Consider the following 26,154-nt stretch of genomic DNA (forward strand, 5'->3'; position numbering starts at 1 on the left):
GTAGATAGACATGAGTCAAGATGGGGTGAGGGAGATTTGTATATGTTTCTGTCTGGTTTGTAATTTTATTTTTCCTTTCTTTAAACTGTATACTTATAATTGGCAGCCTCATGAGTTTTCTAGGTGTAATCTGAAACTGTCCCCACAACACACACTCACACACACACAAGGCAGAGGGAAACCAGAGAAAGAGGCAAATCACTCCAGATTAATAGGTAACAGGTTTAGTAAGCAAGTCCTTCCCTGGTAGCTCACATGGTAAAGCATCTGCCTACAATGAGGGAGACCCAGGTTCGATCCCTAGGTCAGTAAGATTCCTTGGAGAAGGAAACGGCAACCCACTCCAGTATTCATGCCTGGAAAATCCCATGGATCTGGGGAGCCTGGTGGGCTACAATCCATGGGGTCGCAAAGAGTCGGACACGACTGAGCAACTTCACTTTCACTTCACTTAATAAGCAAAGGAACTTACTTCCGAGGCTTGTCTTGGGCAGCTGCATGATGAGCAGATCTTCACTCCAGTCCACCAGAACCTTTTTTTCTTTGGACTGTGCTGGGTCTTTGTTGCTTGTGCGGGCTTTTCTCTAGTTCCAATGAGCAGGGGCTATTCACTAGCCATGGTGCGTGGGCTTCTTGTAGCGGTGGCTTCTCTTGTTGCGGAGCACAGGCTCTAGAACACACCGGCTTCAGTAGTTGTGGCTCGTGGGCTCATTAGTTGCAGTTCTCAAGCTCTAGAGCACAGGCTCAACAGTTGTGACACATGGGCTTAATTGTTCCACGACATATGGGATCTTCCTGGATCAGGGATCAAACCTGCCTCCTGTGTTGGCAGGAGATTCTTTAGCACTGAGCCACCAGGGAAGACCTTCCAGAATACTTTAAGATTACATAGAAACCTTAACTGAGTTCAGTCACATATAGCATCCAGATGGTCTCAACAGCACCTACCATCCCAAGGCAGTGTCCTTGGGCACCTTCCACTGTGGGAAAGGCAAGCAGAACACACATTCCAAGGACACATGAAGGAATGAGGAGTCCCAGATTACCTGGGTCCAGCTCACAGGTCAGCCAGCAGTTACCTCCTCTAACAACTTCTGTTTCTAGTATTTATGTTGGGGGAAAATTACTTCATGTTTTCCAAAGCCTTCAAAGAATGGTGTATATAAAATGTGTTTTCTTCTTTCTTAGCTAGGAAGTATCCCTGAACCAATGGGCAGTCATAGAACTGTAGGACAAGTTTAATAAAACTCATTTATTAAAGGGATAAGTAGTGAGGTCATGGGTGTTTACTATATTATATTTGGTGTACTTTTATTTATTTTTTGTCTTAAGTTTTTAAAAGTGAAATAATATTAAGCCATTTTTTGAGTGGCTCCTGTAAATGTAGTTTTCATTTGTTGAGCCTATGCCATTGGCTTTAAGAACATTTTATCTCATTTAATCCTCACAGTAACCTCATGAGTGGATGGTATTCTCATTTTATAGATGTGGTTAGACTCAAAGAAGTTTAATAATTTTACTACAATTGACATAGTAAGTGGCAGAACAATATTTGAACCCAGGTTGGCTTAACTGTCATCTCCATAGCTGTTACTATTAGATCTTAGGTTGTATTCAGAGACTACCAAAAAAAAGACTCAAACTGCTCACAAACTCATCCTTTTACATTGACAGTAAGACACATATATGCATGCTTGAGAGTAAGAGTTAGTCATTATCTTGCATTGGTGTAATACTTAAAAAAAATGTTTCAAATGCTTGGTATATGTTCTCAGTTCTCTTTGAGTAACAAAGTTTGAATGGCAGCACTTCCTAACCATTGTGGTGAATGTGATTAAAGGATCAAATTCAGAATTGACTTAGATGTGTGTCCCTGAATAGTACTCTGACCTTGGAGGACTTGAGCTGATGTTCACCAGCTGCTAAAGCTAGTGTTATATAATGTTTAGAGAAATGGATAGTTCTGCAAGAATATGTGATAATGTTTAAGCTCTGTTTGCTTTGTAATAGAGAACTGCCTGTACCGGATCCTGGATCAATGAAGTCAGAAATCTGTGCTTCCTTGTCAGCAGGTAAAACTTGACATTTTCATAATGTATAGCATTGAAGTGTTTTTGTATCTCTGTTTAGGCACAGTCAGAATGAATTCATTTAAAAAGGAGGCTTTTCATTTCAGAGTCTGTCAACCCTCTTGTACACACTTTGTCAGTTTTTCTCAGTTTTAACTACCTGGTTGGCAGATCAGATTTTGAGAAATTTTCCATTTGATTATTTAAAAAATAACTTTGTTAGGCTTTATCTACAAAAGATAATTGAACTCAGCAATTTTTGTAGTCTTATTTTGAAACCGAAATATGTATTTAAGCTTAATCATATTTTAAATGAGTCCTTTTTTAAAAAAAAATAAATAAATAAATGAGTCCTTTTTAATATTTTTTGTAATTAACAGTTAATCATAAGTTTAAATAACCAAATCTTTGCAGGAAATAATTTAATTGGAAAGTTAATTTCAGAAACTTCCAAGTTTTAAAAACATATTGAAAATAACTGGACATGATCAAGAAAGATTCTTAAATTTATCTTTATGTCTTAATTTTGTGTTACTGCCATATCTTTTTATACCATGTAATGGAGTTATTTTGATAGAGAGGGAGGAATAAATGTATAATTTGCTGAAAATGCTATTTCATATTTGTCACATTGGACTTTAAAAGAGTCTCTGAATTCTAACTCACTTTTAGAACAATCTCTAAATGACTTGGTTATTTTGCCATTTAAAGTTTCTACAGTTGAATATTACTTCTTTTCAGCAAGTGAGATAAAACATGATTCCAAAGATGCAAACATTTCCTTAGGAGAAGTTACTCATGAAACTTCTTCAAATGAAAAACCGAGAGGCCTAAGTGAACAGACAAAAAGTTCAGACTTGGACGAAAAGGTACTAGAGAATTTTTTGCATTTCCTTATTTCTTGGTCCAGATGGTGGTAAATATAGAAGTTCATCTTAGCCGTGCACTCACGCAACAGGATAATGCCTATTTTTGAATAAAAGTCACATCATTCTGGCCATGGACTATATAGTTTGGTACCTGGCATAAGCACAGTATTAACAGAGTCTCACTTGTCTGAGAAAATAGGGTGTACTATTTAATTATATATTTAGCTTTTAAGGTTCTTCTCAAACCTATATGAATCTTTCAAAATTGTTACATATCTTCCTGCCTCAGTAAACACAAAGTACTAAATATCATTTGATATTCTTTGAAATTTTGGAATATCACAGTGCCTGAGTGCTATGAATGCAAGCATCAGTTATTCAACCACAGATGCAGAAGGCCTAGGAATTGAATATAAACCTAATTTGATGTTGAAACACACCACTGGTGTATGATATGGGGAAAACAGGGTATCAGTTATCTGCCAGATAAAGTGTATGATTGCCTTAACCTGTTGAATAATTTAATTGACACCTCAACAACTATTTCATGGTTTCTTCTTTCTCCTTATTCCTCCTGATTTGTCCTCACAGCTAGCGACTTTATTTCCTGCTTCACCCACAAAATTGAAACAATTGGAAAGGAACTTAAGTTCCCACCAACATGTTAGACCACCTACCTGCATCTGTTCCCAAAACTCCAGTTTTTCCTGTTACAATGGGTGAACAGGCCAAGGCTGTTCCTTCCACCTGTGTGCTAAAATCCACCTCTTCTCTCAAAGTACGCTGCAGCAATTCTCCTTTCATTACTGGATCATTCTGTTCGACATCAGCATTCTTTTCTCCCATCTTCAAACAAAACCACAAAAAAAGCACTTTCAAGGTTCCTTTTTCCTTTTTAGCAGTCATCCTGTTTCTCCAAAAGCTTGTCTAGACTCACCATCTCCAGACTTTTTCCTCCAGTTCCAAAGATACTCGCCTTCACCTCCACCAAAACTACCCTTCTTACACTCCCCAGCCACCTCCTCGTTGCTGAATCTAACGGACATAGTTCAGTCTTAATCTTACTGAAACTGTCACTAGTATTTAGCAGTTAATTACACTTTTGTTGAAACATTTTTTTCATGTGACTTTCAGGATAAATATAACCTGCCTGGTGTCATTTCTGTCTACAACTTCCCAGTTGGTTTTGCTGGTCTCTCCTGATCTCCCTGACCTCTATGTGTTGGAGCAACCCAGCACCTAGACCAGAAATCTGTTCTTTTTTCTGTCTAGATTTGCTCCTTAGATGATCTCATGCAACCTCATTGCACTGAATGCCACCTGTGTGCTAAGACTCTCAAGTTCACATCTCCAGCTTGAACTTCTTCTCTGAGCTGCAGAGCTTTGTATCTAGTTGCCTGCTTGACTTTTCCACTGGGATGTCCAATTGGGCTTCTCAAACCTAACATGTTCCAAACTGAACTCCTGTTATATGTCCCCTCCCCTGCCACACACGAGCCTTTCCTGTCATTTTCCCCCTTTTCTATTAATGGCAACCCCATCCTTGATAAATCACTTAGGCTTGAAACCTTGGATTTTCTTCCTTTCTTTTTCTCTCACTCCATATGCAGACCGTAAGGAAATCCTGCTGGCCTCAGCTTCAGATGATGTCTGGAAATTGTCCTCTTTTCTTCACTCCCACCCACACCACATCACACCCAGGCCCAGCCTTGTATCATCTCCTGCCTGAATTACTGCAGGGGCCTCTTAACATTTCTCCAGCTTCTAATATTATTATCTTATAGTTTATTGTCAACACAGCATAGGTTAGATCATGTTACTCTTCCCCTTCAAATTTTCCAGTGGCTTTTAATATTCAGGCTCAAAGCCACAGTCCTTACTATGACCTACTTGACCCTTTATCTGTCCCCTCCTCCTCCTCCCCAACCTTGAATCCTCTCTGATCTGACTACTCTCCTTAGCTCTTGCACCCTGACCCCCTTAGCCTCCTTCTGTTCTTGGAACAAACCAGGCTTTCTCCTACTTCAGGGCCTTTGATTTTGGCATTTTATCTCCTAAAAAAAATAAAAACTATATAGCTGACTTTCTTATTTCCTTCACATCTTTACTCAGATTTCATGTTCTCAGGGAGACCTCCCCTGGCCATCCAGTCTAAAATTGCAATGTTCTCCTTGCTGTCAACATTTCATATCCCCCTTTCTTGTACTTGTCATAATATAACATCCTTTACATTTACTTATTTATGTTTATCTCTGTCTCCTCCTGCTAGAATGAAACTCCGTAAAGGCAAAGATTTTTGTCCATTTTGCTCACAAATGAATCTTTCACACCTAGAGCAGTGGCTGATAGAGAATAATAATACAAATGATTGTAGGTTTTTGTTTCTTGTATGTGTTTTTGTTTGTTTTGGCCACCTTGCATGGGAGGTCATGGGCCAAGCCTTTAACAGATAACATATGGACAACCCAGATTTACTGAGTTAATACTTTACTGTACATGAAATGTGTACTATTATTTCCCTTCACAGATGAAAACACTGAGACTTAGTATCTTATCCAGGGTCACACAGTAGAGTGCCTTGACTCTATAGCAGGGGTCAGCAAACCTTTACTTTAAAATTTAGACTAGATAGTAACACTTCTCTGGCTTTGTGATCCCTATGGTTGCTGTCACAGCTACTTAACTCTGTCGCTATAACAAGAAAGAAGCCATAGACAGTATGAAAACAAATGTCAATTGCTGTGTTCAAATAAATCTTTATTTACAAAAACAGGCAGCCTGCAGGCTATTGCTTGCCAACCTTTGCTCTAAAACATTAAAAAATAAACAGTTTGTATCCTGTTGTTGTTAAAGCAGAGAGAAGACTTAATGCATTCTCTTCTGCAAGGATAGATTTTAAGAGATGTTTGCCAGAATTCACTGAGTTCTTAACGCTAAATATTTTAAAGATGTAGACTGTTTTCAATATTAGCTCTTTTAAAAATAATCCACAAAAGCATTTAGCTGCTTCCTAGAGTGATGCTATTTTTTGGATTTGTTTAAGAGAAGAGAAATGATGCTTTTATCCTTCTGATACCATGGTAAGCTTCAAAGTATCAACCCTTTAGAAAATACATGACCCTGTCAATAATATTTAAGATATCTGGCCCCCAGATTTGGGGATTAACAAACTTTAACTATCTATCACCTTACATTTTAGGAATTTTAGAGGGTAAATAAGTTGATTTATAGGGCATAGGTCTAGATTACCATTTTTTCTGCTTTTATGTATGGTTTTCTGTGAATTTTTAGAAATGCTTCCTTATTGATTTTATATATCTGTATATATTTCTGTCTTTTCCACCTATAGGCCTTGTTTTTTCTTTTATGTATCAGTTATACTCAGAATCCATATACAACAATTTTTAGGTTTACCATGGTGGTAATTGCTTAGTGATTCTAGTTTTGAGCCCCAGATAGTCAAAATGCTAGTGTCCTTAATTTTTATTTGGAAACAATTGTAAATTCACAAGAAGTTGCAAAAGTAGTTTCCCCGCATGATTTCATCTTAACGCCTGCTATCAGAAGCAGAAATTTGGTATTAGTATAATGAGGGTGTGCAGTTCTGTGTATTTTATCAAGTGTGCAGATTTTTGTAGCCTGTAGTGCAATCAAGATGATAATTACATCATTACAAAGACCCTCCTTATACTACCTCTTTGTCACACCTCCCTCCCTACCCCTAACATCTGTTAAGCTTAGCAACCATTAATATGTTTTCCGTCTCTATAATTTGGTATTTTGAAAGAAGTGCCCAGGTTTGCACTTGCTGGGCTCTCTGGTGATGGCATGCTTAGGTTTCTTCAACAACTTTGGTGGGCTCATCCTCCAGGTTATTTCCCGGGGTAGTAGGGAGTTGAAATGTTTCTTCAGTTCTTTTAGTGTCACCTGGGTTGTTTGGAGTCTGCCTTACAAAGGTATAGCTCAAGGGTCAGCTGGAGGTTTGGACCAAATTTAAAGCACATTTAGGGACTTCCTCTCTTAGGCTGTCTCCTTTCCAGGGTCCCCAACCTCACATCCCAGTTTCTGACTTTGCCTCAACTCTGTCTTCTGGTTCTTTGTTTCATTCAGAAGGGCAAATTTTTAGCCTTCCAAGTGGTTACAACTGAGTTCTCCCTTTAAGAATAAATTCATAAAAACAAGACTGTTACCCAGTGTCATAAAAACAGGACTGTTACCCAGTGTCATTCCCTCTTTCCCTCCAGACTGTGTCTGCTTTTCGTATCTCTCCGGTGTCTTCAGGCAGTTTGTTTGTTTGTTTGTTTGTTTGTTTGTTTGTTTGTTTTTGTATTTTGTCTAGGGTTTATAGTTGTTACTTAAAGAAGGATTAGCCCAGTAAGAGATACATACTTGCCATTTTTTAAACTGGACCTATTGTGTATTCTTTTTATTTTTTGTTTCAAATGTTAAACTTTTCATTTTATTGTGGGATATAGCCCATTAATAATGTTGTGTGGTTTCAGGTGAACAGCTAAGGGACTCAGCCATACATGTACATGTATCCATTCTCCCCGAATCCCATCCAGGCTGCATCCAGTTTTTTTTAATATCTTGTCTAAGGTTTGTAGTTGTTACCTGAAGAAGGATTAGTCCAGTAAGAGATACTTGCCGTTTCTCTAACTGGACCTATTGTGTATTCGTTTTAATTTTATACAAACGATAGCATACCATTCCATCTTTTTTAAACTTACTATATAATAGAGAGTGTTTCCTTTCCATATATGTAAGGATGCTTTCTCTTTACAATTATATAATTATCCACTATATGGATATACTCTGTTCAACAAGTTCCACTATTGATGGGCACTTGGTTTGTTCCCATTTTCTTGCTATTTTAACATTGTTGCATTATGCATCCTTGAGCATAAGGCATTTTGCATATGTGCAAGCATTTTTGGATTGATTCTTAGAAGTAGAATTTTCAGATTGCCCTACATAAAGATTGCTTTGATTTATGCTTCCATCAACATTGTATGGGAATGACAGTTTTCTCCCCCATACACTCACCAACTCAGTATTAAAATTTTTTTTATTTTTGTCCATCTGTGTATTTTTACAAATGACTTTTCATTTGCTTTCCTCTTATGAGTCTAGTTAAGCATCTTTTAGTATGTGTAAAAGCCATTTACATTTTCTTCTGTGAACTTCTTTTTTATGTCCTTTGCCCATTTTTCTTTTCGGATTTTGATCTTTTTTTATTTGTAGGAACTTTTCATATATTAAACATATTGGTTCTCTGTCATATGTTGCCCTAGCTTTTCCTATTTTTCATTTGTATTCGACTTAGTAGAGGAACTTTTTACCTTGAAGGAGCTTTTTATTTTTATTTAGTCCAATGTATCAGTTTTATTTTACGGTATTTGAGTTGTGAGTTGTATTTAGAGAAAGACTTCCCTGTTTTGGAGTTAAAATTTTTCACCTGTATCTTTTTATAGTATTTTTTGGTGTTATTTATTATATTTAAATTTATCAATATAAATCTAAATTTTATCTTGGAAGAAAGAATGTAGAAACAATGTAACCTTTCTATTCTTATTTTGACAGTTGATTTTGTCATCTTAGCATATGAAAATACTTTAAATGTTTGTATTTAGACCTGTTGATCCATAATTCATTGTTTCTGCCTTTGGTGTTATCTTAGGCTTTCTCTACTCTCCAGATTACATAACTACTCATTTTATTTTCAATACTTTCAGTATTTTTTATATTTAAATATTTATTGAATGTATTTTGGAATATGGTGAATTGGTGCCACGCTTATTTTCCATCCAACTTAACTACCTGTTAGTTGTTCTGTTACTATTTATTGAATCATTTCCTCACAAATTTCAAGTGCCATCTTTAATATTTTCAGTTTTTATGTATAGAATGACTCCTTCTCTTTTATTTCATTAATTGCTCACGTCTGTACCAATTCCATACTGTCAATTACTTGAAAAATAAAAACAGTAAGGAAAGTTTGCTTTAAAAGATACCAAAATGTTTTATAAATCTAAAAATTTTTGGCTGTTCTTATATTCTTTTTTTCTAAGAAAGAAATATATATTCTTTTCTTTTAAACTCATGTTGTAATTTTTTAAATGTATAAATTAATTTGGAGAGAATTAGCATTTTTTACATTTAACATTGTCATCCAGGAACATGTTATATCGTAATATTTCATGTTCCTCAGTTGATTTTTATCGTATTCTTCCTAAAGGTTATAATAGCATATATAATGTGTATGTTATTATAAAATATTCTTGTGTAATTTTAGAAAGACTAGAAAGATATAAAGTAAGATATTAAGTGGTTAACCCTGGCTACCCAAATGATGGGTGATTTGGGGGGTTTATTTTGGTGTCTGTTTTTCAAAAGCCTAGTATTTTAGCATATATAACTTTCTCATAATTAGAGAATCACAATTCCCAAGATAGTAATTGTAAAGAGCTTTAAGTATAGCAACATTTTAAATAGATATAAATATTCCTAATGAAAAATACATTTATGTTCATAAATACCACCTATAAATAAAAATCACTCAAAGCTGTTCTTTCTAAATAAAAGGAAACATGGCTATAATTGTTCAAAATAATTAGAAATGGTAGTTTGCATAATTAAAGGTGATATCAAAACTAGGGAAAATGTGTTGATTTATATTTTTCTGAACACTGGAAATTTTGAAGTCAGTGTTCAGTGTTTTAAATAATGTAGAGTAGAATTACTTCCTGGCTTGGCCATAAGCTAGTTGTTTAATTAATGTCTAATACATTCTGATCTGGTAAGCCTTGTAGCCTAATATAGAATGTAGAGATATTCACTTACATTTTTTAACCATAATCTCTCCGCAGTGTAGATTTTCAGACAAGGTAGCTATTCGAGAAGAAAAAGAAACTATTTCTGAAGTTTGCAGAAGGTTTGTAACATAATTTTTAATTACATAATGTTAAAATAGTCATCCATGTAATTTGTGTCTTGAGCCTGTTTTTCATTCTCTCTTGTATGTAGTTGGGCTACTATGTCATAAACAGTATGTGGGTATTATTTAACATGTCAGGTATATACATAGTCAAGGATATTATAAGTTACTTTAAAGCTGTCACTAACTCTTTTTAGCCATAAATTATTTTTTGAGAAAGGAATGAGGAATGGTGATACAATAAAAGAAAAAAAAAGATGTGGATGTGATTGTTATGAAGGTAAGAATAGCTGAAATCAGATGAGCATTGCAGCTTGTGGGTATCTTCCATGTCTGCAGTGATTAGTACTGAGAGGTACAGTACACTCACGGGGACATATTACAGATACCAAATTTAGGTTTGGAGGGTACCTGGGAGATCATCTGATTCACCTCTCACACCCACTTTGCTATGAGGCAAGGCACAGTCAGGTCAGGTGACAAATCTGTTCAAGTTCTTTTATGTTAAGACAGTGTTTTTCCAAGTGTGAGCCTTACAGTAGCAGCGTTGTGTGGGAACTTGCCAGAAATGAGAATTATTTGTTCCCATCCCTGGCCTACTGAATCAGAAACTCCAGAAATAGGGCCCATCAATCTGTGTTTCAGCAAGATCACCAGCTAACCCTGATACATGCTCAAGTCTGAGAATCTTTATGTTAAAGAAAAGCCTAGGTAAGAATTAGATTGGCACAGTATGATTCATTACCGCTTGAAGATCTTAAAAAGAAAATGTGACAAGGTCAACTTCTTTTCCTATAAGAAAACATTATGTTTACAAGCTAAATAGTTGCAACCTGCAGAATTTTGTCATCACCTTGGCTCTGCCATAATGACCAGGCGTGTGATATTGGGCAAGTGACCACCTTACCCTGGATTTCATCATCTAATCAGAATAAAAGAAGTTTACTAGAAAATCTTTCCCATCTATAAAATTCCATAATTCATATCTCTTTGTTTTATGTTACCTGGTTTATTTTGTTTTATTTGGAGGAGAGTTATGATGATGGCATATCTCAGGGATATCCCTAGTTGGGGAGAGAAGCAGAAATTTTTATTTTGTGTGAAATGATTAAACTCCATCAATGCCACTAGGTTTCAACTGTTATAAGCATTGTCCCCTCTTATTATTTTTACTCACCTATGGCTTATTAGAATTGTATTTAAAGTAAATGTTTTAGTATCTGAATAAGGACATGAGTCTTTCTCTGAGAAAGTAAATTCATTTATATCTGTTAGCTCTGAGGTACTTTGTACCCTTCCGCCTGCTTAAGTTACTTATTTTTCTAGGTAAGTGACCTCAAGATTAGAGTGGTTTCTTTAACTGGTTATATAGGATCTCACTAATTAGAATATAATCAAAGCTGTTTAAATCAGAAGCCTCAAACTATATATTTCTTATGCCTTCTTCTAAAAGGAAGATCTCAAGTACATGTATGAATTTATTATATATACTTGTCCTGAAGAATAACTTTTAATTCATTTGTTTCATTGCACTGTCACTAGAATCATTGAATGGTCTTTTCTGGATCTGGACATTGATCTAGTTCTTCCTCTAACCTTTTGGCTAGCGTGATCAAAAATGTTTTGCTGTAGTTTCAACCCCACCACCCCACTTCTCCCCATACCCTAGCCATTTAAAAAGTATTGGTTTTCTAATTAAGGCAGGAACAACCTATTGAAACTACTGAAGAATCATAGTATATAATAGTAGTATATAGCATAGTATGTAGAACATATATGTCATTGGAATGTGTTTCTACTTATTTGATTCTCATTACTTTAATGTTTTTAGAATAAATTTAAATTCTGATTTTGGTTTTTCTGCTCACACAACAGGGATTCTAAAAATACAGAGATTATGGTTGGTGAATGTCACTTAGCAGCACTGGTCTCCAAACCTCTGTGCTTACCAGTGCCATTGCCGCCTTTGAATCTTAATGCTCATCAGGAAGATACATTACTGAATCCACAGATGAATGGTACAATTTTCTTAATAAAATTCTATTGACTTTTGACAATATAGAAATGATACAGGAGATTTTCCCACCCAAAACAAAAAAGTTAAGGAAAATAATTGAGGAAACTCCCTAATGGTTCAGTGGTTAGGACTCTGTGCTTCCACTGCAGGGGGCACAGGTTTGATCCCTGATCAGGGAAGTAAGATCCTGCAAGCTGCAGGGTGGGGCCATAAAAAGAAAGTGGGAACAAGCATAGGATGTGTTAAGATTAGAAGATTTGTGTACCTTTGGTTAGTACTTTTGATTAAACAACTTCTGGGTTATCTGTATTTACACAATAGTGGCAGTACAGGTAGATCACAGTTTATACCTAAAATATTCATAATTTAGTTGAGTGTTTTAGAAATTAAGAATGTACTTTATACTTTGTGTCATTTTTAATAATTCATAGTGATGTATGTGAACAAAATAAGCTAGATTGAAGAATTAATTTAGAAACAAATCCTCTTGTGTATGTAGTTCACACCTAACTCTTCCATACCTCCCATCTCTGCCCTCATGCTGCCTGCTTTTGTGTCCTGTAGAAGCAAGCCCGTGATTATCACATGTTTTTAAAAGCTTTACAGGTGTCACAGTAAAACGTACTGCAAAGCTATGCAGCAAAAACTTCAACTTGTCTCAAATTATATCTGGATGCAGCCAAAGTAAAAATTGAGATGACTTAAGATAAAAAACATTTCTGTGTTATCTTTAGAAAAAATAATTTCTAAATGTCATAATTCTCATTTTAAAAGACTAACATTAAGGAATAATGATGCCTGGTATAGTAGTCAGCCTGGGCTGGCGTAACAAAATTCCACACACTGGGTGGCTTAAACAACAGATACTCATTTCACACAGTTCTGGAGGCTAGAAGTCCAAGATCAAGTTTCTGGTAGGGTTCAGTTTCTGGCTCTCTTCCTGGCTTACAGACGGCAGCCTTTTCACCAAGTCCTTACACGGCCTTTCCTTGGTGCATGTGCTTGGAAAGAGAGAGGGAATGCTCACTCTTGATGTCTCTGTAAGGACACTGATTCTGTCAGATCACAGCCTCATTTTTATAACCCCATTTAATTTTAATTACTTCCACAAAGGCACATTGGAGGTTAAGGCTTCAACATATGAATTGGAAGAGACACAATTTAGTCCATAACACCTAGGTCTATCGGTAGTTTTCATCCCTACAAAAAGTTTATTATGTGTTTAACTTAACGATCATTTGAATATAGTACTCAATGCTGCTATGTGAGGCTTTTAAGAAAGTATCTTTAGCTTATAATGAATTTAAAATGTTAAATTCAGATCTAGACATCCTTAAGGAACACCTAAGGTGTAAATTATTGTATATTTCACAGAACTATACCACTGGCAACAGCCTGTGAATTGAACAAAAGAAGTCCAAAGTGAAATATTAAAACATATAGTAGTAGTCTATTTCACTTTATGAAAGGCATAAGTTATAACATATTGGAATGTAATGTCATTCTTAATCATTTCTAGATTTCAGATTACCAGGGAAACATTCTGTCCTAAAGCTGCAGAATCCTGAAATTTGTGAAATATTTAAGAGGGAAAAAAATGTAGGGGTAAGTACGTTACTTAAAAAATAATGATAATCTTATAAGCATATACTTTGGGGCTTTCTGGTTTTATTTCCTTATTATCATTTAAGCAGTTCTGGACATTTTGTTGATTTTAGTGAAAAGGAACAGAAAATGAGTAGCAATTTAGAGAATGTTTACAAACAATATAAGACGTTTAAGACTGGGGGAGCGGGGGAGGGATGGGATATCCAAAACAGAAAATAATAGAATGAATAGTTTTCTATGGTGAAGGAGAAAGCTATTAATAAAAAGCAGTTGATAGGAAAAGCTTGTTGTAAATAACTTTCACTCATTACCTTTTTTCTGTTAATTAGAAAAGCTAAGGAAATTTTCAGTTCTAACAAATGCATCTGAAATAAGCATATATAAAAGTAGAAGTAACTTTTTATAAAACTAAAAAGGGCAGGCACATGACAAGGAGGGAAAGTATAAACATTTAAAGCCATGTATAGTGAAACCGTAGTAACTGGTGGACTATAAGTTTTACACTAAATGAAATTGCAGAAATTCAGACAAATAACTTTAAATTGATTGTATCATAATTTTTTAAAATATAAATTGTTTGGAATTATTTTTTAATCAAATTAGCAAACAATTTATCTTGATACTTTTTTTGGACATATATTATTTCTGATTGTTTCAAATGCTTTCTCACTTGATTGCAGTAAGTGTTTCACAATTAACACAGAAAGGGAATTTGCCTAATTTTCTAGGTGTTCCAGAAGCCACTAGGGTTGATGATACCCCACAGATATTGCAAATTTCATTTTAATACGTTACGTGGCTGTGAGCGATCACAGTGCAAGTTTGGTCACGTGCCTGAGCAAGGGGATGAAAAGGTAAAATGTGTTACGTCTGAAGTAGAGATTGTTTTAATAACCGTTTCAGTCATATGGTTTTAATTCAGATTTGCATCAAATCCTAATATAAGAGCTTTGCCTGATTTTGAGCTTTATGTAAATGGAATCATACATTCTGTATGCTTTTGTTTCTAGCTTCTTTTTTTCAACATGCTTGAGATTCATCTGTATTTTTTTACTTAATTGTAGATGTTTCTTTCTCATTACTGTATAATGTTGACTATACCATTGTAGAGTATAGAAAAATTTATATTGTTGATAAATACTACTTTGATGGATGGCTTCTAAATTTGGTAAATACAGTAGTAATGCCATCAGTGTTGTGCATGTCTTTTGGTGAACATATATAGCTATTCTTATGGGTTATACTTGAAACTGGAATTATTGTGTCAAAGAGTTTGCATATGTTCAACTTTAGTTAGATACTGCCAGATAAATTTCCAAAGTGGTTTAACAAATTACATTTTTAATTTGGTCTGAGAGTTCTGGGTGCTTTACATTTTCATCAGCTCTTGGTGTTATCAGCCATATTAAGCCATTCTAGTGGGTGGGCAGTGATGCTTTCCTGCATGAGTGATGAAATTGAGCATTTTTCAGAATGTTTGTTGGGTATTTGAATATTCCCTTCCTGTAAGTATCTAAATATTTCATCTGTATTCTAGAGGATGTCTTTTTCTTATCCATCTCAAGAATTCTTTTTATATTCTGAATACAAATCCTTTGTTGAATATGTGTATTGCAAATAATTTTTTCTACTTTGCAAGTTGCCTTTTCATACTTTTATTTTTTAGTTTTTAAATTTTTATTGGAATATAGTTGATTTGCAATATTATGTTAGTTTCAGGTGTACAGCAAAGTAAATCAGTAATAGATATTTATAACCACTCTTTTTTAGATTCTATTCACATATAGGTCATTACAGAGTACTGAGTAGAGTTCCCTGTGCTATACAGGAGGTCCTTGTTAGTTAGTGAATATATGTCAATCCCAGTCTTCTCCCCTTCCTGTTTTGTAAATAAATTCACTTGTACCATTTTTTCAGATTCCACATACAAGCAATATATTTGTCATTCTGTGTCTGAATTACTTCACTTAGTATGATCATTATCTCTAGTGCATGCATCCTCCTGTAGATGACATTATTTCATCCTTTTTATGGCTGCATAATATTCCATTATATATATGTACCACATCTTCTTTATCCAGTCCTCTATCAGTGGACATTTAGGTTGTTTCCATGTCTTAGCTATTGTAAATAAAGCTGCAGTGAATGTTGGGATCCATGTATCTTTTAGAGTGATAGTTTTCTCTAGATATATGCCCAGGAGTGGGTTGCTGGAGCATCTGGTAGTTCTGGGTTTAGTTTTTTAAGGAACCTCCTTATTTTTCTCCATAATGATTGTACCAATTTACATTCCCACCAACAAGCCTTTTTACCCTTTTAGACATGTCTTTTGGTAGATAAAATTATTAATCTTTATATAGTCCAATCTTACCTTTTTATTTTTATTTTTTTCCTTTTATGGTGTTGACTTTTTACATCAGTTCAGTTCAGTCACTCAGTCATGTCTGATTCTTTGTGACCCCATGGACCACAGCACACTAGACTTCCCCATCCATCACCAACTCCCGGAGCTTGCTCAAACTCAAGACTTTTTACACATTACTGAAAAAAAATTTTCTAGATCGTGAAGGGGCTTCTCTGGTGGCTCAGTAGTGAAGAATCTGCCTGCAATGCAGGAGACCCAGGTTCTGTCCCTGGGTTGGGAAGAAAAGGAAATGGTAACCCACTCCAGTATTCTTGCTTGGGAAATCCAGTGGACACAAGCCTGAAAGGCTACAGTTCATGGGGTCACAAAAGAGTCAGACACAACTTAACAAATAAACAACAACATGATCATGAAGATGGTCTTCTGTGTTTTTCCTTTAAAAAATTTGTTGTCGTATCTTTCACATTTAGAAATCTAAGCTATCTAGAATTAGTTTTTGTTTAGGATGTGAGAAGAAGGTCTAGATACATATTTTTTCCCATGTGGATCTCCAGTTAACCAAACACCATCCTTTCCCCCACTGTGTTACAGTATCACTGTGTCATAAATCTGCTAATTGTGTATGAGTGAGTCTCTTTATAGGATCTATTTTCTAATCATTGGTCAATGTGTTTTTCCTTATACCAGTAAAAGAATCCCTCCCTTCTCCAGTTGATTTCTAATCTTGACTTTGTTTCCTTGACTCTTTCTCTGAACAGCTTCTCTGAATAAGGGTTTTGTAACAAATTCAGTATGCATTTCCCATCTTAGTTAACCTAACATCAGCTTCTTTATTCCATTGCCTTAAATTGACTTAAAAAAAAAATAGAATAAGCAAAAAGATAGGACTGAAATTTGTATAGTTTTTGTGAAATATGAAAAGGTAATTTTACATTTTTCATGACTTTTACAGGTTTGTATGGATGTGTTTAAGAAATATATAAGTATCAATGAGCTGTGTTTGCTACAACGTGCAGGTATGAGATAATAGAATGATTACTATAAAATCATTAATGCAAGTGTTTCAAACAATGTGCTTTTGTCCTCATGGTTTAAAAGTAAATTCAATACTTTTGAGTATGAAAACTGAGTGTCTTAGATTAGTTCTGTTGGTCTTAGAAAGGATTAATAATAAGTGTGGCATTTTGGTTAATTTTAATCCATGTAACATTGTAATTCACTTACATATGTACTAATATTTTCATGATGTATAAATTTTATTTACAGGTGTAAGACAGAAAAAAGGATGTCGTTAATTAGCTTAAAATCTTTCTGAAGGGATCTGTCAGAAACTGGATCTTCCCTACATCTTCATCCTTTTACACATGTCCCTCGTAAGCTGAGGAGAAGGAAATGGCAACCCACTCCAGTATTCTTGCCTAGAGAATCCTGTGGACAGAGAGCCTGGTGGGCTGCTGTTCATAGGGTCGCACAGAGTCGGACATGACTGAAGCAACTTAGCATGCATGCATGCATTGGAGAAGGAAATGGCAACCCACTCCAGTATTCTTGCCTGGAGAATCCCAGGGACAGAGAAGCCTGGTGGGCTGCTGTCTATGGGGTTGCATAGAGTCGGACATGACTGAAGCAACTTAGCAGCCACAGCAGCAGCTTATTGCTAATGCACATCAATCATTCTGTGCAGTTCCGTAAACAGGCCAAAATGAAAGTTGCTCAGTCGTGTCTGAGTCTTTGTGACCCCATGGACTGTACAGTCCATGGAATTTCTCCAGGACAGAATACTGGAGTGGGTAGCCTTTCCCTTCTCCAGGGGATTTTCCCAACCCAGGGATCGAACCCAGGTCTTCCACAATGCAGGTGGATTCTTTACCAGCTGAGCCACAAGGTAAGGCCAAAAATACTGGAGGAGGTAGTTTATCCCTTCTCCAGTGGATCTTCCCTACCCAGGAATCGAACCAGGGTCTCCTACATTGCAGACAGATTCTTTACCAACTGAGCTATCAGGGAAGCTTCCCTAGTGGCTCAGATGGTAAACAGGCCAAGCTCTGCTATAATAGAAAAGTCACTGCTCTTCTACCTAGGATGCCTTTCTTTTATCCCACTTCCCCATAGCAAAGACCTATTCATCTTTCAAAGCCTAGTCATAGAAAATAGGATTATCTCCTCCATTACACCCTTATCTGACTCCACAGCCTCATCCCATTCTCTGCTCCCATCTCCCCCTACTATATTGTGAGTCCCAAAAGGAAGGGACCAAGCTTTAATATTTGTCAAGTTGACAAGTTCACAAGGGGGAAGTACTGAGAAGGTGGGACTCCCCATTACCCTATTTAACCATAGGTTCATTTTTATCTGTTTGATATTTGAATTTCCACATAAAATCCTGTTTCCAGAAGTTGTCTGATTAAAACCATTGTGTAAAACTGCTGCTGCTTGGCTATACCAGAAGGAACTCTTCACTGTTGAGTTGTACCAAACATTTAAAGAACTAATATCAATTCTCAGTCTTTTCCCAGAAATTGAAGAGGAGGGAACACATTGATATAAAATTCCTCAACAAAAACTAGCAACCTGAATTGGAAGGATCATAGACCATGACCAAGTGGAATTTGTTCTTAGAGTACAGTGTAGTTTAACATACAAAAATCAGTCCAAGTAACCACATGAACAGAATGAATGGGAAAAAATACATGATCATCTTAGTTGATGCAGCAAAAGCATTTGACAAAATTCAGTACCCTTTCATTGATTAAAAAAAATACTCAAGAGACTAGGAATAAAAGGAAACTACCTCAACATTTAAAAAGCCACATCTGAAAAACCTCACAGTAAACACCATCAGTCAGTTCATTTCAGTTCAGTCACTCAGTCGTATCCGACTCTTTGCAACCCCATGAATCGCAGCACGCCAGGCCTCCCTGTCCATCACCAACTCCCAGAGTTTACTCAAACTCATGTCCATCGAGTCGGTGATACCATCCAGCCATCTCATCCTCTGTCGTCCCCTTCTCCTCCTGCCCCCAATCCCTCCCAGCATCAGAGTCTTTACCAATGAGTCAACTCTTCGCATGAGGTGGCCAAAGTATTGGAGTTTCAGCTTCAGCATCAGTCCTTCCAATGAACACCCAGGACTGATCTCCTTTAGAATGGACTGGTTGGATCTCCTTTTAGTCCAAGGGACTCTCAAGAGTCTTCTCCAACACTACAGTTCAAAGGCATCAATTCTTCAGCGCTCAGCTTTCTTCACAGTCCAACTCTCACACATCCATACACGACCACTGGAAAAACCATAGCCTTGACTAGACGGACATTTATTTGTTGGCAAAGTAATGTCTCTGCTTTTCAATATACTATCTAGGTTGGTCATAACTTTCCTTCCAAGGAGTAAGCGTCTGTTAATTTCATGGCTGCACTCACCATCTGCAGTGATTTTGGAGCCCAGAAAAATAAAGTCTGACACTGTTTCCACTGTTTCCCCATCTATTTCCCGTGAAGTGGTGGGACCAGATGCCATGATCTTCATTTTCTGAATGTTGAGCTTTAAGCCAACCTTTTCACTCTCCTCTTTCACTTTCATCAAGAGGCTTTTTAGTTTCTCTTCACTTTCTGCCATAAGGGTGGTGCCATCTGCATATCTGAGGTTATTGATATGTCTCCCGGCAATCTTGATTCCAGCTTGTGCTTCTTCCAGCCCAGCATTTCTCTTGATGTACTCTGCATAGAAGTTAAATAAGCAGGGTGACAATATACAGCCTTGACGTACTCCTTTTCCTATTTGGAACCAGTCTGTTGTTCCATGTCCATTTCTAATTGTTGTTTCCTGACCTGCATATAGGTTTCTCAAGAGGCAGGTCAGGTGGTCTGGTATTCCCATCTCTTTCAGAATTTTCCAGTTTATTGTGATCCACACAGTCAAAGGCTTTGGCATAGTCAATAAAGCAGAAATAGATGTTTTTCTGGAACTCTCTTGCTTTTTCCATGACCCAGCAGACGTTGGCAATTTGATCTCTGATTCCTCTGCCTTTTCTAAAACCAGCTTGAACATCTGGAAGTTCACAGTTCACATATTGCTGAAGCCTGGCTTGGAGAATTTTGATCATTACTTTACCATACTCGGTGGCAAAAAACTGGAAGCTTTTCCCCTAAGATTAGGAACAAGGCAAGGATGCCTGCTTTCACCACTTCAGTTCAACACAGAGATGGAAGTTCTCGCCAGAGCAATTAGACAAGGCATCCATTTCAGAAAGGAAGAAGTCAGTGGCCTGTGTGCAGATGATATGACCTTATATGTAGAAAATACTTAAGATTCTGAGGGGAGAAAAGCTGTTAGGGTTAATAAGTGACCAAGTCAACATGCAAAAATCATTTGCATTTCTATATACTGAAATTGAGCGCCCTGAAAAGGGAATTACAAAAACAATTGCATTTACAATAACTTGAAAGAATAAAATACTTAAAAACTAATTTAACGAAGGAAGTGAAAGACTTGTACAATGGAATCTACACAACATTGCTGAAAGAGAAATTAAAGACACACCTCCCATGTTCACAGATTGGAAGACTCCGTAATATTAAAATGTCGTTACTAAGATCATGGCATCCAGTCCCATCACTTATGGCATATAGATGGGGAAACTGTGGAAACACTGACAGACTCTATTTTCTTGGGTTCCAAAATCACTGCAGATGGTTGACTGCAGCCATGAAATTAAAAGACACTTGCTCCTTGGAAGAAAAACTATGACAAAACCTAGATGGCATATTGAAAAGCAGAAACATTACTTTGCCAGCAAAGGTCTGTATAGTCAAAGCTATGGTTTTTCCAGTAGTCATGTATATATGTGAGAGTTGGACCATAAAGAAGGCTGAATGTCAAAGAATTGATGCTTTTGAACTGTGGTGTTGCAGAAGACTCTTGAGAGTCCGTTGGACTGCAAGGAGATCAGACCAGTCAGTCCTAAAGGAAATCAAACTGGAATATTCATTGAAAGGACTGATGCTGAAGCTAAAAGTCCAGTGCTTTTGTCACCTGATGAGAAGAGCCAGCTCATTGGAAAAGACCCTGATGCTGGGAAAAATAGAAGGCAGGAACAGAGGGGATGACACAAGATGAGATTGTTGGATGGCATCACCAATTCAGTGGACATGAGTTTGAGCAAACTCCAGGAAGAAGTGAAGGACAGGGAAGCATCCATGGGTTCACAAAGAGTCAGACACGAGTAAGCAACCGAACAACAACCACCCATGTCATAGACTGGGAGACTAACAAAAGTTAGTTCAAATGGGTTGAAGACCTTAATGTAAGACCTACAACAATAAAACTCTGAGAAGAAAGCATGAGGACAAAAACATCACATCATTGGATTTGGCAGTGATTTCTTGGATATGACACCAAAGACAGAGGCAACAAAGAAAAAATAGATAAATTGAACTTCATGAAAATTTGAAAATTTTGTGCGTTAAAAGACAGTATCAGCAAGATGAAACAGCAGCCCACAGAATGGGAGAAAATATTTGTAAATCATATATCTGATAAGGGATTAGTATCCAGAATATATAGAGAACCCTTAAAACTCAACAACAAAACCTGATTCAAAAATAGACAAAGTATTTGAAGAGACATTTCTCCAAAGAAGAAACACAAATGGCCAATAAGCATGTAAAATGATGCTCAACATCACCAGACCTAATGGAAATGCTTATCAAAAGTACATTGAGATACCACCTCACACCCATTAGAATGACTGCTATCAAAAAAAGAAAAAAGTGTTAGGATGTGGAGAAATTAAAACCCTCACGCACTACGGGAAGGAATGTAAAATTGTACAGTACTGTAGAAAAACAGTATGACAGTTGCCCCAAAAATTAAAAATAGAATTACCATATGATCCAGCAATTCTTCTCCTGGTATATACACAAAAGAATTGACAGCAGGGTCTTGAAAGATATTTATAGCACACCCATATTTATAGCAGCATTATTCACAGTAGCTAAAATATGAGGCAATGCAAGAGTCCATTAAGAATGACTTTTCAGAGCTTCCCTGATGGCCCAGTGGTAAAGAATCCACTTGCCAATGCAGGAGACACAGGTTGGATCTGTGGTCTGGGAAGATCCCACACGCCGCAGAGTAGCTAAGTGCATGAGCCGAACTGTTGAGTCTGCTCTTGAGCCCAAGAACTGCAACTTCTGAGCCCATGTGCCACAACTACTGAACCTCGGTACCTAGAGCCCATGCTCCACAATAAGAGAAGCCACTGCAATGAGAAGCCCACGCACCACAACTGGACAGTAACCTCCACTTGCCATAACTAGAGAAAAGCCTATGCAGCAACAAAGACCCAGCCCCAGCACAGCCAAAATAAATAATTTCTTAAAAATAAATTGTAAAGAAACACTTTTTCAGTGGAAATCAATCAGTGTTATAATTTTTAGGAGAATGCTCATAAACTAGACTAAAAATATCCCCAGGGTCAACATGTTGATGGGGTTAAAACAGAAAGAAGGGGTATATGTCAAAATAGTCTGCTTCCACTCTTAAACAGGCCACTACCTGAAGTCCCCCTGAGAGTGTGGCTCCCTCAGAGTTCATATTGAAACCATGATGTATGAGGCAGTTTGGTCCTATTTTTTGTGGATAGCACATGAGTTAGATCCCAATCTAGTACCTAACATCCTGGTTGACATGTTGTTGCCATTTAACTTTTGCTTTAATGTATTTTCATCAAATATTTCTGATACTGGAAGTGTATCTTTTAAGAAATTGAGTTAATGCTACTTGATCTTTAAATATAGAAAAATTGTCTAATTTAGGAAAGATGAATCTTAAAAGCAGCAAATGACTTTATTATGTATTTCATCATTTTCAGCAAACATGTTTATGGAGTACTACAGAAAGTTTCTTCCAGGTATACACTTTGATTTACAAGTATTAAATGACCTTCTAAGTTCTTTACTCAAACACTGTTTATTGAAAGAAGTATTTCAGGTCATGAACCTCTGCATAATGATTAAGATGCTGGTAAGTAACCTGAAAATACATTTTTCTAATATTTTAAGTTAATTTCTCTGATACATTTCTTATATGTATAATTTAGCAGTTAAATTTCTATTTGTTAAATACTTCCTAGAGAACATTTGTGTTTTTCAGCATAAACAAATTTGAGAAACTTAAAGTATACTGAAGTAAGACATGAAAATGAGTGTAATATTTTTGTTTTATCCAGCCTGCTCTGAAAATATTACTAAAAATATTTGAGTATGTGGCAACTATGAAATTAAGGAATGCTGTACCTGCTTTAATTAATATCTTTTGCAAGGTATGATTTTTTGTTTTATCCATTTTATTCTCTAATAGTGAATAACCAAGAAAATAGTGATTTCTGCTTACTCTTTTTTTTTTTTTTTTTTTGATTTCTGCTTACTCTTAAGTTGCCTTTAACTCACATTTTTTATACCAAAGAATTATATTTTCAGAAATGTTCTTTTTCTCCTGAAGTAGGACTTATTAACAGACTCCAGTGACTAACAGGCCTTGCCCTTAATTGAATAGTTCTAAGCATGCCAGGTTGGAGAAGGCAATGGCAACCCACTCCAGTACTCTTGCCTGGAAAATCCCATGGACAGAGGAGCCTGGTAGGCTGCAGTCCATGGGGTCACGAAGAGTTGGACACGACTGAGCGACTTCACTTTCACTTTTCACTTTCATGCATTGGAGAAGGAAATGGCAACCCACTCCAGTGTTCTTGCCTGGAGAATCCCAGGGATGGCGGAGCCTGGTGGGCTGCTGTCTATGGGGTCGCACAGAGTCGGACACAACTGAAGTGACTTAGCAGCAGCAGCAAGCATGCCAGGTGACTTCTTACAAATTCATGAACCATCCTCATCTCTACTTCTTAAGAATGATTGAAGAAAATTTTCTTTTTGAAAAAGATTTGAGGTCATATATAACAAAAATAAGTACACAAATCAATGTATAAATAGGACACTGTTACCAAACATGGTAGATGGATAAGAATATGGTGGTGGTTATTGTTTACTAAATGGTGGTCACTAAGTCATGTCCAACTCTTCGTGACCCCATGGACTGTAGCCTACCAGGCTCCTCTGTCCATGGAACTCTGCAGGCAAGAATACTGGAAAGGGTGGCCATTTCCTGCTTCAGGGGATCCTGAAGACACAGGAATCAAACCCACATCTCTTTTTACATTTTTTAAAGTATATTAAAATTTTTACTGTTGTTGAATATTTCTTAGTATTTGGTACTACTCAGCATTTCATTTCAGAGTAGGCCTATAGCAGGAAAACACCCCACTTCCCACCTATTCTCTTTAGAAAGCAGCATTGAAACCATTTTAGCAGATGAACAAATATTTCAGTGAATACCTCTAGTTTCACATTACAAAACTTGACAAAATTACTTGCCTGGAAATTTTTTGAATCAGGAATTACTCAAATGTCCAGTTACATAAGAATTGAGTAACAGGGATGAAATGTATGGCATGGTATAGTTAGTAATAATGTAATATCTTTGTATGGTGACAGATGGTAACTAAACTTATCATGGTTATCATTTTGTAATGTATAGAAATGTCAAATCACCATGTTGTGCACCAGTAACTAACATCGTGTTATAGGTTAATTATACTTCAAAAAATAAACTTGCAAAAAAGGAAATAAGGTTTCTGGTCACCAGAAGCATAAAGGAAATTGGAAATTGGATGAAGGTGGTAAAAGGTACAAACTTCCAGTTATAAGAGAAATAAGAACTGTGTGTGTGTCACTCAGTCGTGTCGGACCCTTTGTGACCCCATGGACTTTAGCCCACTTGGTTCCTCTGTCCATGGAATTCTCAAGGCACAAATTTTGGAGAGGGTTGCCATTCCCTTCTCCAGGGGAACTTCCCAACCCAGGGATCAAAGCAGGGTCTCCTGCATGGCAAGCAGATTCTTTACTGACTGAGCCACCAGGGAATCCCTATGTATTATGATGAATATAATTAACATGATGAATATAATTAACACTGCTGTATGTTATATATGAAAGTTGGTAAGAGAGTAAATCCTAAGAGTTTTTAACACAAGGAAAAATTTTTTCCTTTTTCTTTTATTTTGTGTGTATATGAGGTGGTAGATGTTCACTAAAATTATTGTAATCTTTTCATGATATATGTAAGTCAAATCATTATGCTGTATACCTGAAACTTATACAGTTGCTGTATGTCAGTTATTGATATAGCTCAGTAAAATTGAAGATAGATAATTTTTTTTTTTTAAAGAAGAAATTACTGATCACCTAGAGTCATTGTAGAAAACCTCAACTTGATATGTCTCAGGGATTTTATCATCAGGTATACAGTATAACGACAGTGCTATACTTACTAAAAGACAGAATTAGTACCAAGCAAGAGGTTCAATTGATAAAGTAGTTGACATAACTTGAAGAAAAGGACTAATGTTCAAGTTTAAATTCAGAAGTATTATTTTCATTTTTGCTTTAAATTCTTGATGTAAGGTGTCTTACGGTGGTTCTCAAATATTTGAAGAAAAATATACTTCAGATTTTTTAATGAATTTTAATTCTGTCTCCATGTTTCACTTCTTCCATCAGTCTCTTAGTTTTTCCCACACACATTGGTTTCACATTTTTAAAAGAATGACTACTGTTTACCCTCTTCCACAGCTCGTTGAAGCTGGGATGGTACTTGACCCAGAACACTTTAACTATATTGTTAAGCTTTTATACCAAGCACAGGCTTCCAAGCAAGAAATAACTGCAGTTCTGGAAATTAAATCCAGGTAAGAAAACCACTATAATTAGGACTAAAATATATGTATTTTGGTGGGGACTTAAAAAGGTTGAAGACAAAGTACTTATCATTCTTCATATGCCCACCAAAAGTCCTTCTCCCCCTCTTGGCTATGGCCTGGTCACGTTGTCATCATCTGCCTCTAGCTAACCCTCCTGGCCAGCCTCACCAAATCTTTTTCATCACCTGATTTCATCTCGCTACCTGGCAGATCAAATGTAAAGACTCTTTTGCTCTGTTTTACAACTTACTTAATTCTACTTAATGCACTCTCTTACATGTATTCAAATTACTTTAATCCTCCTTTCTCTTACATGTATTCAAATTACTTTAATCCTTGTTTCTCTTTCACTCACTTCTTGTCATGTTAACTAGGTAAAATATTTTAAGGTCTCTCCTTCATTCTTTCTCTGACTTATTTGCTTTCTCTGTTTAGCTTATGAGCCTCAAAAGGCCTTAAAAAAAAAAAACAACAACCTAT

At 36.4% G+C, this 26,154-nt stretch overlaps 1 protein-coding gene across 4 annotated transcripts in view; it reads left to right on the forward strand.

Moving 5' to 3' along the window:
- TOPAZ1 (testis and ovary specific TOPAZ 1) overlaps positions 1 to 26,154 on the forward strand; it is a 61,017-nt gene that overhangs the window by 12,999 nt on the left and 21,864 nt on the right. For all 4 annotated transcript variants that reach the window (XM_061396165.1, XM_061396166.1, XM_061396168.1 and 1 more), the window contains 10 exons: positions 2,011 to 2,072; positions 2,811 to 2,938; positions 9,808 to 9,872; positions 11,751 to 11,893; positions 13,412 to 13,497; positions 14,229 to 14,354; positions 16,818 to 16,881; positions 22,735 to 22,886; positions 23,092 to 23,184; positions 25,547 to 25,662. In XM_061396165.1, coding sequence (XP_061252149.1) covers positions 2,011 to 2,072; positions 2,811 to 2,938; positions 9,808 to 9,872; positions 11,751 to 11,893; positions 13,412 to 13,497; positions 14,229 to 14,354; positions 16,818 to 16,881; positions 22,735 to 22,886; positions 23,092 to 23,184; positions 25,547 to 25,662 — 1,035 coding nt within the window. The remainder of the gene's footprint in view (positions 1 to 2,010; positions 2,073 to 2,810; positions 2,939 to 9,807; positions 9,873 to 11,750; positions 11,894 to 13,411; positions 13,498 to 14,228; positions 14,355 to 16,817; positions 16,882 to 22,734; positions 22,887 to 23,091; positions 23,185 to 25,546; positions 25,663 to 26,154) is intronic.

This window comes from Bos javanicus, chromosome 22 (assembly GCF_032452875.1).
Source record: "Bos javanicus breed banteng chromosome 22, ARS-OSU_banteng_1.0, whole genome shotgun sequence".
NCBI classification, from domain to species: domain Eukaryota; kingdom Metazoa; phylum Chordata; class Mammalia; order Artiodactyla; family Bovidae; genus Bos; species Bos javanicus.